At 35.8% G+C, this 15,271-nt stretch overlaps 1 protein-coding gene across 7 annotated transcripts in view; it reads right to left on the reverse strand.

Annotated features, from left to right (window-relative positions):
- Positions 1-7,422: 7,422 nt before the first annotated feature.
- The window catches only part of NR3C1 (nuclear receptor subfamily 3 group C member 1), a 122,010-nt gene continuing 114,161 nt past the window's right edge, over positions 7,423-15,271 (reverse strand). For 5 of the 7 annotated variants that reach the window (XM_010388279.2, XM_030926996.1, XM_030926998.1 and 2 more), the window contains 2 exons: positions 10,285-10,442; positions 8,880-9,802 (listed from right to left, as the gene is read on the reverse strand). In XM_010388279.2, coding sequence (XP_010386581.1) covers positions 9,650-9,802; positions 10,285-10,442 — 311 coding nt within the window. In that variant the 3' untranslated portion in view covers positions 8,880-9,649. Of the gene's footprint in view, positions 9,803-10,284; positions 10,443-15,271 lie in introns of all 7 variants that reach the window. The other 2 variants (XM_010388283.2, XM_010388282.2) reach the window with 1 other exon arrangement.

Below are 15,271 nucleotides of genomic sequence, written 5' to 3' on the forward strand. Positions count from 1 at the left end.
TAGTAGTGGAATTGTGGGATCATATGGTAATTCTGCATTTAACTTTCTTTTTTCTTTTTCGAGACAGGGTCTCACTGTCATCCAGGCAGGAATATGATGGTGTGACTATGGCTCACTGCAGCCTCAGCCTCCCAGGCTCAAATGATGCTTCTACCTCAGCCTCCCAAGTAGCTAGGAAAACAAGCATGTGCCACCACACCCAGTTATTTTTTTTTAAATTTTTTTGTGGAGGTGGGGTCCCACTGTGTTGCCCAGGCTGGTTGTGAACTCCTGGCCTCAAGCAGTCTTCCTACCTTGGCCTCCCAAAATGCAGAGGTTACAGGCATGAGCCACCACACCTTTTTGAAGTCTAGTAGTGTTTTTTAATTTTTAAAGATCACATCAGAATTTCTAAATAGATGATCATGTCATCTGTTTTGTTTTACTTCTTTGGTGATGTGGATGCCTTTTATCTTTCTTGCCTGATTGGATTGGCTAGAGCCACCGGTACGATAGTGAATGAAAGTGGTGACAGCAGACCATGTTTTGTTACTGTTCTTAAGAGGAAAGTATCCATGAAGTGTGTATAATGCTGGAAGATGGTTTTTTGTGTGTGATGCCCTTTATTAGGTTGAGGAAGTTCCTTCTATTTCTAGTTTGCTGATTTTTTTAATTGAGAGTGTATGTTAGACTTTGTCAAATGCTTTGTCTGGCATCTTAGTCACATGGATTTTTCTCTTTTCCACTATTGTGAATTGCATTGGTTGATTTGTAAATGCTAAGTCAAACCTATATTCCTGGGATAATCCCTTGGTCATGATGTATCTTCCTTTAATATATTATTATATTCTATTTGCTAAGATTTTGGTTAGAATTTTTGCATTTATGTTCATGAGGGATATTAGTGTGTAATTTTGCTATATTTTGTCTAATCTAGCTATCAGAATAATGCAGATCTCATGGAATTAGTTGAGAAGTATTCCCCCTCTTCAGTTTTTTTGGAAGTTTCTGTAGAATTGGCAAATAACAGAACAGCCTCCCTCAGCCTTATGCATGACTTTGATTAATTAAGAAATGCAGGGTTGGAAATTTGTGTGCAGTTATTGTGTTCATACTGCTGTGTTCATGCTGCTCTTCATCATTTGCCTCACTTCTGTACATTATTGGGGATAGCATTAAAAAATTCCCCCTTTCTCTTAGATTTTTATGAGGACTTAAAACACAGCTAACATGTATTGAATGCTTGCTATATGGTAGTTGAGCTAAGCACCTTACATATATTTTTCAGATGTAGAAACAGATATAAAGTGGTTATAGAATTTTCTCAAGATCACAGACTTAGTAAATAACAGAAGCAAGGCTTGAACCCAGATTTGTTTATTCCAAAGTTGTAAGACCACTAAGGTCTTAACAGTTATTAACACTTAGTATTCATATAAGACATTGTTTTTGTATTTAAAGTGAGTAGTCATGTATGTGCTTTGAGTTTTTTTACTTGTCATGTAGGTGATCTAAAGAGATCACATGGTTGCCTTCTCTGGGGATGGGCAGAACATAAAACTAATTAAACATTACAGGGGCATCCATTAATATTAAACGAGCAAGGCTTTGTGCTGCTGAACTCCAGCTCATCCTTTAACACCTAGCACAATGAAGACATCTTCTGACAGGCTTTCCAAAAAAATAGCTGCACTTGTTTGAATGAATTCAAAGCAGTTTGTGCCTGCATTTGATACAACTGAATGGCAATTACACATTTGCTTGGCTGCCTTTCTATATATATTTTTAATACACATTTATTGAGATTTAATTTATATACCATATAAAATCCATCCATTTTAAGTGTAGCATTTATTAAATTTACAGAATTGTGCAACCATTACTACAGTCTAGTGTTAGAACATTTCCGTCACCCCCAAAAGTATCCTCATGTGCCCATTTGCACTTAAACCCTAATGTTATCCCTAGCCATAGGAAACCACTGATGTGCTTTCTTTTTCTGTATAGATTTGCCTTTTCTGGACAGTTCATATAAGTGAAATAATATATGGTCCTTTGTGTCTGGAGTCTTTTAGCCTGATTTTGAGGTTTGTCCATATTATAGCATGCAGCAATATCTCACCTTTTTTTTTTTTTTTTTTTTTTTTTTTAAAGAGATGAAGTCTCACTCTGCTGCCACAGGCTGGAGTGCTATGACACGATCTTGGCTCACTGCAACCACCACCTCCCGGGTTCAAGCAATTCTTCCACCTCATTCTCCCAAGTAGCTGGGACTACAGGTGTGCTACCACGCCCAGCTAATATATATATATATATGACAATGTTTTGCTCTTTTTGCCCCGGCTGGAGTGCAGTGATGCTATTTCGGCTCACCACAACCTCTGCCTCTTGGGTTCAAGCGATTCTCCTGCTTCAGCCTCCTGAGTAGCTGGGATTACAGGCATGCGCCACCACGCCTGACTAATTTTGTATTTTTAGTAGAGACAGGGTTTCTCCATGTTGGTCAGGCTGGTCTCGAACTCCCAGCCTCAGGTGATCTGTCCACCTTGGCCTCCCAAAGTGCCGGGATTACAGGCGTAAGCCACTGTGCCCAGACAATTTTTTGTATTTTTTCATAGAGACAGGGTTTCACCATGTTGGCCAGGCTGGTATCGAACTTCTGACCTCAAGTGATCCACTTGCCTTGACCTTCCGAAGTGCTGGGATTACAGATATGAACCAGCGCGCCCAGCCAGCAGTATCTCACTTCTAATGACTGGGTAGTTCTCCACTGTATGCCACGTTTCGTTTATCTGTACATTGGTTGATGGATATTTGAATTGTTTCCACTTTTTGGCTGTTAAGAATAATGCTGCTATGAACATTTGCATACAAGTCATTGTGTGGACACGTTTTCATCTCTTCTGAGTAGATACATAGGGGTAGAATTGCATAGTCATTTGCCTTTCATCTTGAATTCCTTGAGGGCAGGAACCTCTCCTTGGAGTCTTAGTATTGCCTTAATGGTCTTTGAATTGCTTTATCTAGCATGCTTGCCACATAGTAGGTCTTGAAATTGATCAGGAGGTATTTGTGACGTATTCTCATGTTTTGTGAGCCTTTGCTTGTTTTTGTGCACACTGTCCCCCTTGCTATATTGAAAGAGTTTCATTTTTATCTTGATTCTTTGCAATCCTAGCGAACAATTATAGTGGTTTTGGATGACCTAGACTTTTATTTCTAGCAAAACCCCATGTATATACTCATAGTACTTTTAAAACAATGCAACTTTTTAACAAAAATGAAAAACGTATGCCTTATTTACATTATATACACATTATAACCCTATTGAATATTTTTGGTGAGGGTACATAAGGTGAACAGAATATAAATTGTCTCTTGAGTGGAGTGAAGAAAGTTTTTTGAGTGTCTGATATGGTCTGCACAAACTCTTTTGTTCTGAGACTTAACATGTTTGTAACCAAGTGAAGTAAAAATATTTCCCTAACAAAGTACTGCCTCATTTTAACTAGGAAACAGGAAGCCTAAATAGAGGGAGGCCAGGGTTATTTCACCAGAAAGAAAGTGCTATAAAGTTACCAATACTGTTAAGAATGATTTACTTTCAGTTAAAAGAGATTAGTTGAAATTCTAAAAAGAAAATCACCTTGTGTAAAAGTCTCTGTATTTTCAACTTTTTTTCTACAACCAAAGTCTGGCTCTTGCAAAACTAGGAGCAAATTTTAACTTGCACTGTGGTTTTCATTTATAAACAACTTTCTTCCTTGGTTTGACTGTATCCTATATGCTGTTTATCACTTGAAGAAACGTTTGATTTTCCTGTGGGCATTAGTGAGACAGACTCCCTGTTGTGTATTAGACAAACCAGAGGGCATTCTGTAATCTGTGGGCAACTACTATTGTCCACCATCAACCACCCTAGGGTACAGGACACGTTTTTAAGAGAAGGAAATACAATAGTCCCCCCCCCTTATCTGCAGTTTCACTTTCTGTGGTTTCATTTACCCTCAGTGTAGTATGATTTTTTGAGAGATCACATTCACGTAACTTTTATTACAGTATATTGTTGTAATTGAGTTGTTAATCTCATGCTGCATCTAATTTGTAAATTAACTTTATCATAGGTATGTAATATAGGAAAAAGTATACAGTTCAGTACTGTCTGTTTCAGGCATCCATTGGGAGCCTTGGAACATATCCTCCATAGATAAGCAGGGACTAATGTATCATTGTTAAATTTCTAAGTCAAAATTGATATGGTAGCAAAACGGATTAAACGAGGACATGTCAGAAGACCAGACACATAATGATCAATATGGGCTCATTCGCCCTAGTTAGCGCATATTAATAATTTCTCAAGTGGTTAAAACTATGGATTCTGGAGCTTTGTGACTCTAGGCAAGTTACTCAATCCTTTAAGCCAGTTTCCTGATCTAAATATAATGAGGATATAATATCACTGCTTTACAGTAGTACTTTAGAGGGGTACTAAGATAAAATGAGATAATATGTTGAATGATCATTGTGCCTTGCACATAGTAAGTGCTCAATAAAGCGTTAAAACAGAAAAACAGAACCAGTTCCCTGAGAGGCCCATAGGCCAGAGACATGCTCTTTGACATGTGATAGATGAATGGCCTCATTAAAGGCTTTCCATTCAAACTTCAATAACATGGGAGCTAGGGGCTATGAATCAGTTGCTTAAATTCTGAGCCTCTTTACTTTCTTATAGAGTTTACTTATAAAATGGAAACGAGAATAATCTGCCTCGTTATTTTCATGGCATTCATTCATTTGGTGAGGCTTGTTAAAAATGTGTGTGAAGGTGTTCTACAGAAATGTAAGGTTACTACTAAAAGTGAATGGTAGAGCCATAATGGGTATACATATTGATGCCATATCTGGTATCTCTGCATTATACCTGAAGACACTGGGAAAGGTTTGTTACACACTTTTCCAATCACATACTCTAAGTGACTGAGGGTAGCAATAGTATTTTTCTTATTCATGTTGTATCTTCAATATTATATAGTAGGCAGGTAGCAAATACTTGGTGCACATGATGATGGATAAGGCAAATTTGGCTTTTAAATCACAATGCTTTTTTTTCTTAGTGATGGAGATCTCTTGTGAAAAAAAAAAAAGTACTCAAAGAAGTTTGTTAGGTTATCCAGTTCCTGGATATGGCCTCAAAATCAAATGTTCTGGAAAATACTGAATGGATTGTATAGAATAGCTGACTTGCCACTACCCTGCCCCACCTTTCTATTCTATGTGCAATATTGCTATGATATTTATATTAAATGTTTATTCGCTTTTCTTGAAGAGTTGATTTTAAAATAAGCTAAGAATTTTGACTAGATAATGTTTGCTTACATAAAATATAATATTTTGTGATAAAGACATACATTTGAGGCAGCCTCAGGAGTTTCTCCTTCCCTTAGTACCCTTTGCAGTAATTGGCACACAACCATTTGAGGCATGGATGGGATAATCTTCAGGTCTTTAGCACCAGGGCTAAGCTTATTTTGAATTTATGCCATATTAGCATGTGAACATTGCCACACCGACATTTAAATGCCCACCATATTATCTTAGGGTTCCTGAAGCGGGGGTAACTCTACTTTTAGTAGAACAAAAATCAGATTGGACAATTGGAACTGTACAAGTTCTACAAAAGCATGCTGGAGTCACATAATGAAAAAGCAGATTTTTTTTTTTATTATGATGTTTCTCCATATTTGGCATTGCTGTAAATGGCTAACTAACATTTACTGCCAATTCGGTACAAATGTGTGGTTTGGTAATACCAGAACAGCAAATTTAAATGAAAAAATAAAAGTTAAACATTTCCACACAAGGTTTTACAGTCTGACATTTCACTGCGTAGGTAAAAAGACACTTTTTTTTTTTTTTAACTACAGATTATTATTCAGCATGAATAAAAAACTACAACTTTTATTTTTAAACAGGAGTCACTGGTTTTAATTTTTACACATTTTAAAATTACTGTGATAAAAAATAATGAAAAAGCTTCTTAATAATGCCATACACAGTATAATATAGATTTGTCCCCATTATATAGCATTTAATATACAAAATAGAATATTGACACACTTGAATCTATATGTAGTTAAGCAAGTTATTTGAGGAGGGTATTTTCATACAGCCTTTCATCAGAAAATAGAATCCTTTCAGACATTTTCTAAAGAGAAGCAAATCCTTTCCTGAAAACCTGGTCACTAATCCTGAGTGGACCAGGTTGCTTGAAAATAGTCTGGGATATTATGAAACTCCACCCAAAGGGCTTAAAGTGTCGTCCTTACACTTTTATTTCCCTTCTGACACTAAAACCAGGCACATAAAAAAACACATTCACCTACAGCTACAGTCAGGGAGTGACCAGCCAAGATCGAAATCTCACTGAAGGCTGCCATGGTTCTGGAAGTTTGACAGATCAATGTATTGTATAACAATATTTTTCATTCCATGGTGGTGTAGTTTTTAGGGTTTTTAAAAGGGAACTCAAATTATGAGACTTAGGTGAAACTGGAATTGCTCCCTAGCCTCTGAATTCTCAAGGGAGCGTGACTTTCCTTCTTGGGCATGCCCAGAGCTCATCCCATGCTAATTATCCAGCACTTCATAGACACAAATCATGCTAGTTTTCCTTTTGGGATGGCCAAGGTTTCCTCCCACAGTTTTAGGCATTTGGGTATATATACCCCAAAAGTGTTATGTCCTAAGTGCCTCAGTTCTGCCTGTATAGTATCCCACAGAATGCCTACAAACACTGAGGAGGTCACTTTTTTACACCAGTAATTAAAAATACTTTTCAGGATTTGTTGTGAGTAACCAGCTCTCACTGAAGTCACTACAAACTTCAATAGTTTGGGTTGGGATAACCAGATAACACATACATAGGAAATAAAGCTGCTTTCAAACAGCACCACCATATAGCACTTAAGTCCCTAATTAAACATAATTAAGATGACTTTCTTTTCCCCCACGTATTCTAAAAGGGCACAGCTTCTTTTCCCATTTAATGAAAAGCCTCCTATAGTTGTTGATGAATATCAGTTGACTTATTATTGACAGCAAAGTACACATAATCTTTTTTTCATTGAGTTCTATTTTTTGAGCGCCAAGATTGTTGGGACGAAAATCAGATTAATATGTGAGATGTGCTTTCTGGTTTTAACCACATAACGTTCTATAAATGAACGATAATCTACATTGTAGAAGCTCTTTTTGAAACTTAACACTGTCATTGATAAAAATATTCAAGCAGTTTTCTTAGGCACCAAAAATTTATCCAGCTGGGTTACAAACCATCTTAAAATATTACATTCCCTTTTAGAGAGCATTCAAAAAGCAAATGATTGTTTTTTATTAAATAATTTCTCCAAAATACTGAAAATAACAAATAACATTCAAAAAGCATTCAAAGAAAACAAAAACATGTCCTCATTTTATTTGGAAATAAACTTTTGTTGTAGGATAGAAAGGAATTAGTGTATTATTGGCAACCTATGAGATTCTGCACTATTTACATATTGCTGGTACCTCTATGCAAACTATTGCCAAACTTCTGTTGTCATTCAACTGCTGGGGGAGGGCTGTATGTGAAAGTAACCCGCTATTAGATGGTGCCTTTAAGTATGTAAGCACCACTTTACTGTCTCCTGTTTACATACTTTAGTGCAAGGGGAGATTGAGTAACTAAACCTGCGCTGACAGACTCACTGTTGGAATGAGAAGGGTGGTCAGAATGGGAGGCAGAGGGTAACTTCCTCTGTAATCTCATTGGGTCAGAGCCTCAGCAACCTTCACTGCACACAGGACCAGTCTCCATCTCCCTCTTCCCCTAGAGCAAATTGTTTGGTTTCTGAGACCATCGCTGCCTGTATGAATGCATGTACAAACTATAAATCATATAGGTTATCCATCAGCATTTCTTTGACCCCTACAAAAAATATATAACATGTCATGATAAAACAATCTCATCTAAAAATCATTCTTATTTTACACTATACAAGCTATTTTACAATCATTTTAATAAATTGCATGTAAAGCTGCAGTAGCCCTTCCCTTCCCAGATTAGTGAATACCAATATGATATATATCTGAAACTATAACTAAATATAAAAATATATTAGAAGTTCCATATTTTTAATATTAGATTTTCAGTTTTCTATTACACAAATAATTTGGCCACCTTGAATAGAAATCAAATTTCTTGTGGCTTAGTAAATATGTTAAGTTTTGAGTTTACAGAAAGTTGGTAAGGTGCACACAGAAAGGGCTACTACAGCTTCTATTTTGTTTAAAATAATTTTCAACAGTGAAGAAATTCACAGGACTTGTGTTAAACTCTATGGCACACATTAGGGATGTGTAGTTTTACAAACATGGATGTCTGACATACAGTTCTAAATCACAAAAATCAGTAGCTGAGCTTTCCTGTACCATCAGGAAAGATTAACCAATTGGTGACAGATAGGAATGTGAAAATGGGTGTCTAGCCATTTTTGCCATACTAGAGATTTAGTTTTTGGGTAAAGTTTAGTGAGAGGAATTACTTGCTCTGATTAAAATTCTCTCAGCTGTGTTACAGCTGGTTCTCTGGAATCACAACTTTTAAGAAGTTATACAAACTACTTCAAAAGGTCCTGAAAGACAAATAGTTTACCAGCTTTCTTGCCATATAGCCTTTGCAAAAATAGGGCATTAGGTACAGACAGGGCCTCTTGGTAGTGATTTTTAAATCAGTCTTTTGCAACCATCATCCACAGTTTACCCAGCAGGTCCCTGGACTAGGTGCTCTATACCAGTTAGGACGGTGAATTTGCACAACCTATATAATTCTCCACTGAAGCAGATATATACAAAATATGAGCTTTTTTTTGACAAGAATACTGGAGATTTGAGTCAATTTTGTGGTCTTCTGATAGCTAAGTGCCATCAGGTTAGAAGCACCAACCCATTTTCACACAGAAGATTAATGTTTAGAGTTTATTTGGGAAAGCTACGAACTAGCTGCCCATCTTAAACAGCTGTACAATAACTTGAATAAAAAATTATGTAAGAAAAAATGAGCAAGCGTAGTTCACTAAATATAAAGGAAATTGTTAAAACCAGACAGTAATAGCTATAAAAGGCACAACTTCCCTTTTCTGATATACACTTGTAAACTTTTTTTCAGGTTTCCATGCATAAATCAAAAATGCTATCTTAACTATACAGGGGGGGGAATACACCAACAGAAAGTCTAGAAAATTTCATCCAGCCAACTGTGAAAAAGTATGAGCAGAAAGTTCATCACACAGACTTTGGGCACTGGTGGTTTAGGTGCCATCCTTCTTTGACTATGGAGATTACGTCCACATGTTAAGGTTTCTAATTTCTGGGATATACTAACTAATGAAATTTCACTGTTTACTCTCCCATCACTGTAAAGCGATGACTCAATTGCTTCTGTTGCCAAGTCTTGGCCCTCTATAAACCACATGTAGTGCGTATTTAAAACAAAACAACAAAAACAATAAAAAATAAAACACCCTCTACAGGACAAACTGATAAAAACAACCTCTACAGGACAAACTGATAGTTTATACAATAAAAGCTATTAATTCGACTTTCTTTAAGGCAACCATTCTTATTAAGGCAGTCACTTTTGATGAAACAGAAGTTTTTTGATATTTCCATTTGAATATTTTGGTATCTGATTGGTGATGATTTCAGCTAACATCTCTGGGAATTCAATACTCATGGTCTTATCCAAAAATGTTTGGAAGCAATAGTTAAGAAGATTTTCAACCACCTGCAAGAGAAGATATAGTAATGATTAGGCTTCAAAATTGGTCAGTGGGAACAGCTCATGTTTGTTGTCCTCTATTTTGAAAGAATTATCTGGCCTAGAATATACCAATCTCACTGAAAAATAAGCACTTCCGTACAAGTTTCTTTGATTGTATGTAGAATTATATGGAATTATTTCATGAACCGCTGTGGTACCTATATAAAGGGTACATTATTCTAATTTAATGGATTAATCATACTTTTTAAAAAGTGTTATTCAATTCTATAATAACATCGTGATTTTATAAGATGAAAGGATAGTTCATAATTGGTCTTAGGAAAAATGTCTACAAAACTGAAGTTCATAAGTTGAACTGAAGCTATCACCAACATCCACAAACTGGGGATGGGGCGGGGGTGCTGTTGGTATATAATTATATGCACTAATTAAAACATACTTTATCCCAGAAAATTCTTATATTTGGCTTTATGTTCAACACTTACTTCATGCATAGAATCCAAGAGTTTTGTCAGCTGATAAAACCGCTGCCAGTTCTGGCTGGAGTTTCCTTCCCTCTTGACAATGGCTTTTCCTAGCTCTTTGATGTAGGTCATTCTAATTTCATCAAATAGCTCTTGGCTCTTCAGACCGTCCTTAGGAACTAAAACGTTAAGATGAAGTCAATTAAAGGATTTTCTTTTTCTTTTCTTTTCTTTTTTTTTTTGAGATAGGGTCTCAATGTGTCTGTCACCCAGGCTGGAGTGCAGTGGCATAATCATAGCTCATTGGAGCCTTGACCTCATTTGCTCAAGTAATCCTCCCACCTTAGCCTCCTGAGTAGCTAGGACTGTAGGCACAAGCCACCGGGTCTGGCTAAATTTTTTTGTAGAGACAGGATCTCCCTATGTTGCCCAGGCTGGTCTTAAACTCCTGGGCTCAAGCAGTCCTCCTGCCTAAGCCTCCCAAAGTGCTAGGATTACAAGCGTGAGCCACTGTTTCCAGCCAAATTTCTTGCTGTAACTTTTCATACATGCAAGACGGGCACTTAACACTGTCTGTGTACTCTTAATGCACCCTAAAATATAAGCATTTTCTCAGGATTATTAAACTACAGCCAAGAGAAAATGCAGGATAACAAAGAATTGGAGGACTTAACCTTGAGTAAATCACTTGATTTCTCATGTATAAAATGGAACTGGTGATGATACCTTCCTCCTTAGCTCATAAAGCTATCTGGAAGACCAGATGAAATAATACAGTGATTTTTAGTTAACTTTGTCTGCCATTCTGCACTTGAGTTTAATTCTGGTATTGAGATAGATAGAAGGCTTCAACAACAGTGTTTATTCCAGCAATTACATCTTAGAGTATCTGTGATATCACCAGTTAACTATAACTTTAAAATTGCCATGCAATACATTTTGTTTTATGTTTTAATGTAGCTACTAGATATGTCTTAATAGGGAGCAGATATCTGTCCTTCCTTAGGTACATGGATTCTGGTTAGTGAAACTGGTATACAAATTTTGGGGGGATACATTACATTACTCTTCAAAAAATGGTACTAATAAGGACAAGGAACAGAGGCTAATCATGGTTTCACTGAATCCTGTGGAGATTAGGACTTTCGTAGAGTGCCACATTTTTCACAGTGTGCTCCTGGGAACACTGATTCTGCATTAACTATGGTTAGAGGGAGAAAAAGGATTTGGTGGTCAAAGTTTGAGAAAAGCTAAATGTTTAATACATATTAGGCAGACTTCTGAATTTCAGTACTTCTTGGAGATACTATCATGCACTCTCCAGAGAGGGGGAATGCATTATTTCCCAAACTGAAACTTCACTGCTGCTGACATTTTTAGAAGATGCTGGTATAAAGGAAAAGCTATGGATTTAGGAGCTTTGAGAAGTCTTAATTTGTTTTTTTTTTTTTTTTGTTTTGTTTTTTTTTTTTTTTTTTTGCCCAAGACAGAGAGTCTCGCTGTGTGGCTTAGACTGGAGTGCAGTGGTGTGATTTCGGCTCACTCTAACTTCCACCTCCCAGGTTCAAGCAATTCCACCTGCCTCGGCCTCCCAAAGTGCTGGGATTTCAGGCGTTAAGTCACCGTGCCCAGCCAAGAGGTCTTATTTCTTACTTGCCATGTGAACTTGAATATAACCTCCTTGAGCATCTTTCCTGCTCTTTTTCATTGGATTATGATTAGAATTAGACTAATGACTATGTATGAAAATGTTTGATTCCATAAAGCATTACTTGACACTTCTAAGATATCAGTATTAACATGAAATGAAGACTGCTTAATCAGGAGTGATAATCAGGAGTGATAAGGGCATTCTATGTTAACAATGGGTTAATTTTACACATTACTATACTATAGAAAATCTAATTATTGCAAAATTGTAAAACAGTGATTGCTTATAGTTTTTTTCCCTGCTGGTTAGTCCTAATTCTAAAAATAAAAAACTATGGTGAAGCCCAATTCAGTATGCATATAAAATAATTTCATCCATCTCAAATTTTTTGTTTAATGTTTTAGTATTGAAATCACTAACATTACATCCTCTTTTGGCTGCAGGAAGTAAGTACAGCCTGGCATTCCCCTCCTACTGGAAAACTGGACAACAAGCAATACATGATTATGATCCCTAGGAAAACAGAAACAAATATGGTAAGCCATACCTAGCCTAGGAGCAAGAAATCTTAATTCTAAGCCTTTTTGCTTGAAAGTAATCATCATACTGCAGAGCAGGGAAAGGGAACCCAGAGTCTAGCAATCTTGCTGGGTTGAGGAGAAAGAGATTGAAGTTTGGGGAGGCTAAAGCAGCTTTAATTTATAGGTTAGACTACTGGAAACTAAGGAGGTACACAAAGTAAAAATTCGTGCATACTTAGGGTGAAATCCCTTGAGGCCATAGAGGAAAGAAAGATCTAATTAAATATGCAGAGAATTCAGTAGAGACCTAGGGGCCACATCTCAGAAGCAAGGCTAAATTAGTCCCAGCAAAAAGGCTACTATGGATCAGTGATTCTCAAAAGGGAGGGGGAGAGTTTGCCTCCAAGGGGATATTTGGCAGACAATCTATAATTATAAAAACCTTTGTCTCAGAATCAATAATTTGACATTTCTGAAACAGTCTACCCAAGAACTGCATTCTTTTCAAGTATACACAGAACATTAATCTAGAACATAAAACAAGACTGATTATACTTAGGAGGATTACGTCACACAATGAATGCTCTCTGACAAAAATGAGATTTAAACAGAAGTCAGTAACATATCTGTAGAAAAACCCAAATGTTTGCAATTTGACATTTAGTGAGCTATGGATTAAATAAGGCATCATAAGAAAAACTTTAAAATCTCTAGTACTGAAAACACAGCATACCAAAATGTGTGGGATGCCATCAAGACAGTGCTTAGAAAATTTACAGCATTAAAAGCTTTTATTACAAAAGGTCTCAATTATATATGCTTCTACCCTAAACTGGTAAACTAAACACAAGAAAAATGGAAAGGATAAAGAGTAGACACAGATAACTAAGAACATGCATAAACAACAACAAAATCAAGACCAAGCTGGTTCTATGAAAACATCGGTAAAACTGAGAACTTTTAGCCAGACTGATTAAAAAAAAAAAAAGAGCAAGAATATATTAAATACCAATGTCAGGAATGAAAGGGAATAACGCTAGAGATACTGGAACCATTAGAAGAATATTATGAATAACTTTTATACCAATAAATTCAACATTTGAAGGAAACAGTTAAATTCCTTCAAAGATGTAAACCAACAAAGCCCACTCAATAATAAACAAATATCAGTAGACATTTGATGAATCTGTACTTGAAAACCTTTCTACAAAAAAGGCTCCAAGCAAACCAAGATGGCTTCGCTGCTGAGTTTTACCAGACATTTAAGGAAGAAATAATACCATATTATCATAACACCAAAGCTATAGATCATGGATTTAGATGCGAAAATACCAAAATTTTAGTACACTGAATTCAGCTATATGTAAAAAGGATATTATATCATAACCAAATAGGATTTATCCCAGGAATGAAAGGCTAGTCAATTACTCAAAAATTAAACACTATATTATACCGTATTAATAGACTAAAAATGAAAGATATATGATCTTGAGGCACAAAAGCATATGATAAAAGTTTTTCTGCTATTATGAATAATGCTGCTATGAACATGGGCAGTCATTAAATGCATGGCAAGTCACAAGGGTCAACTATATACTCTCTAGGATAGCAAAAATAAAAAGACCATACCAAGCTCTGGCAAGGATGTAGACAAAGTAGTAGGAATCTAGCACAACTAGACAGAAAATCAGCAAAGATACAGAAAACTTGAACTACTCTATCAATCCACTTGACCTAACTGACATTCATAAAACCCTACTTAACAAGAGCACGGTACAAGTTTTTTTTCAAGCACTCATGGAACGCTCAGGATAGACCATATGCGAGTGCCTAAAAAAGTCTCAGAAAACTTATTAAGAGTCATTCAATGTATCTCCTACCTCAATGGAATTAAACTAGAAATGAATAGGAAGAGATATGGGAAATCCCCAAATATGTAAAAATTAAAGCAATACACATGGGTCAATGAAAAAAAATCATGAAGGACATTAGAAAATGAAATGAATGAAAATACATAAAAAATTTTTAGCTTTAAACATCTATATAAGAAAATAGGGTCTCCAACTAATAATGGAAGTTTCTACCTTAAACTAGAAAAAGGAACAAATTAAATGAAAGGCAAGCAGAAAAAAAATAATAATGACACAGAAAACAAAAAACAGTAGACAAAATCAATGAAACTAAAAATTTCAATGAAACTAAAAATTAGTTCTTTGTAAAGACTAACAAAATAAATTTCTAAGTAGACTGACCAAGAAAAAAAGATGATCAGGCACAAATTATCAAAATGTATAATGGAGGGGACACCACTATGGATCCCACAAAATTTAAAGGATTAGATTACAAACAACTTTATGCCCGAGTTAGACAACTCAAGACAAAATGGCTCATTTCATAGAAACACACAAATTACAAAACAAAGTCAAGGAAAAATAGAAATTCTGAATAGAGCTATATAACAAGTAAGCAAATCTAATTAATAATTAAAAATTTTCCCTGAAAGAAAACACCAGACCCAGATGGCTTCACTGGTGACATGTATCAAATCTCTGTAAACTCTTTAAGAAAACAGAGAATACTTCCCAACTCATTTTAAGAGGCTAGTACTACCCTGGTAACAAAGCCAGAAAAATATATCACAAGAAAAGAAAGCTGTAGATCAGCATCCTTCATAAAGAGAGATATAAAAATGATCAAATATTAGCAAACCAAATTCAAAATATATATGGAAAAGATTATACACCATGATCTAGTCAGAAAACTAGATCTTAAACAATTTCAAGCCATTTTCCTGATTTTGCAAATAAATTTGTATTGGAACACAAGTATTCACATA

Source organism: Rhinopithecus roxellana, chromosome 3, assembly GCF_007565055.1.
Source record: "Rhinopithecus roxellana isolate Shanxi Qingling chromosome 3, ASM756505v1, whole genome shotgun sequence".
Classification (NCBI taxonomy): Eukaryota; Metazoa; Chordata; class Mammalia; order Primates; family Cercopithecidae; genus Rhinopithecus; species Rhinopithecus roxellana.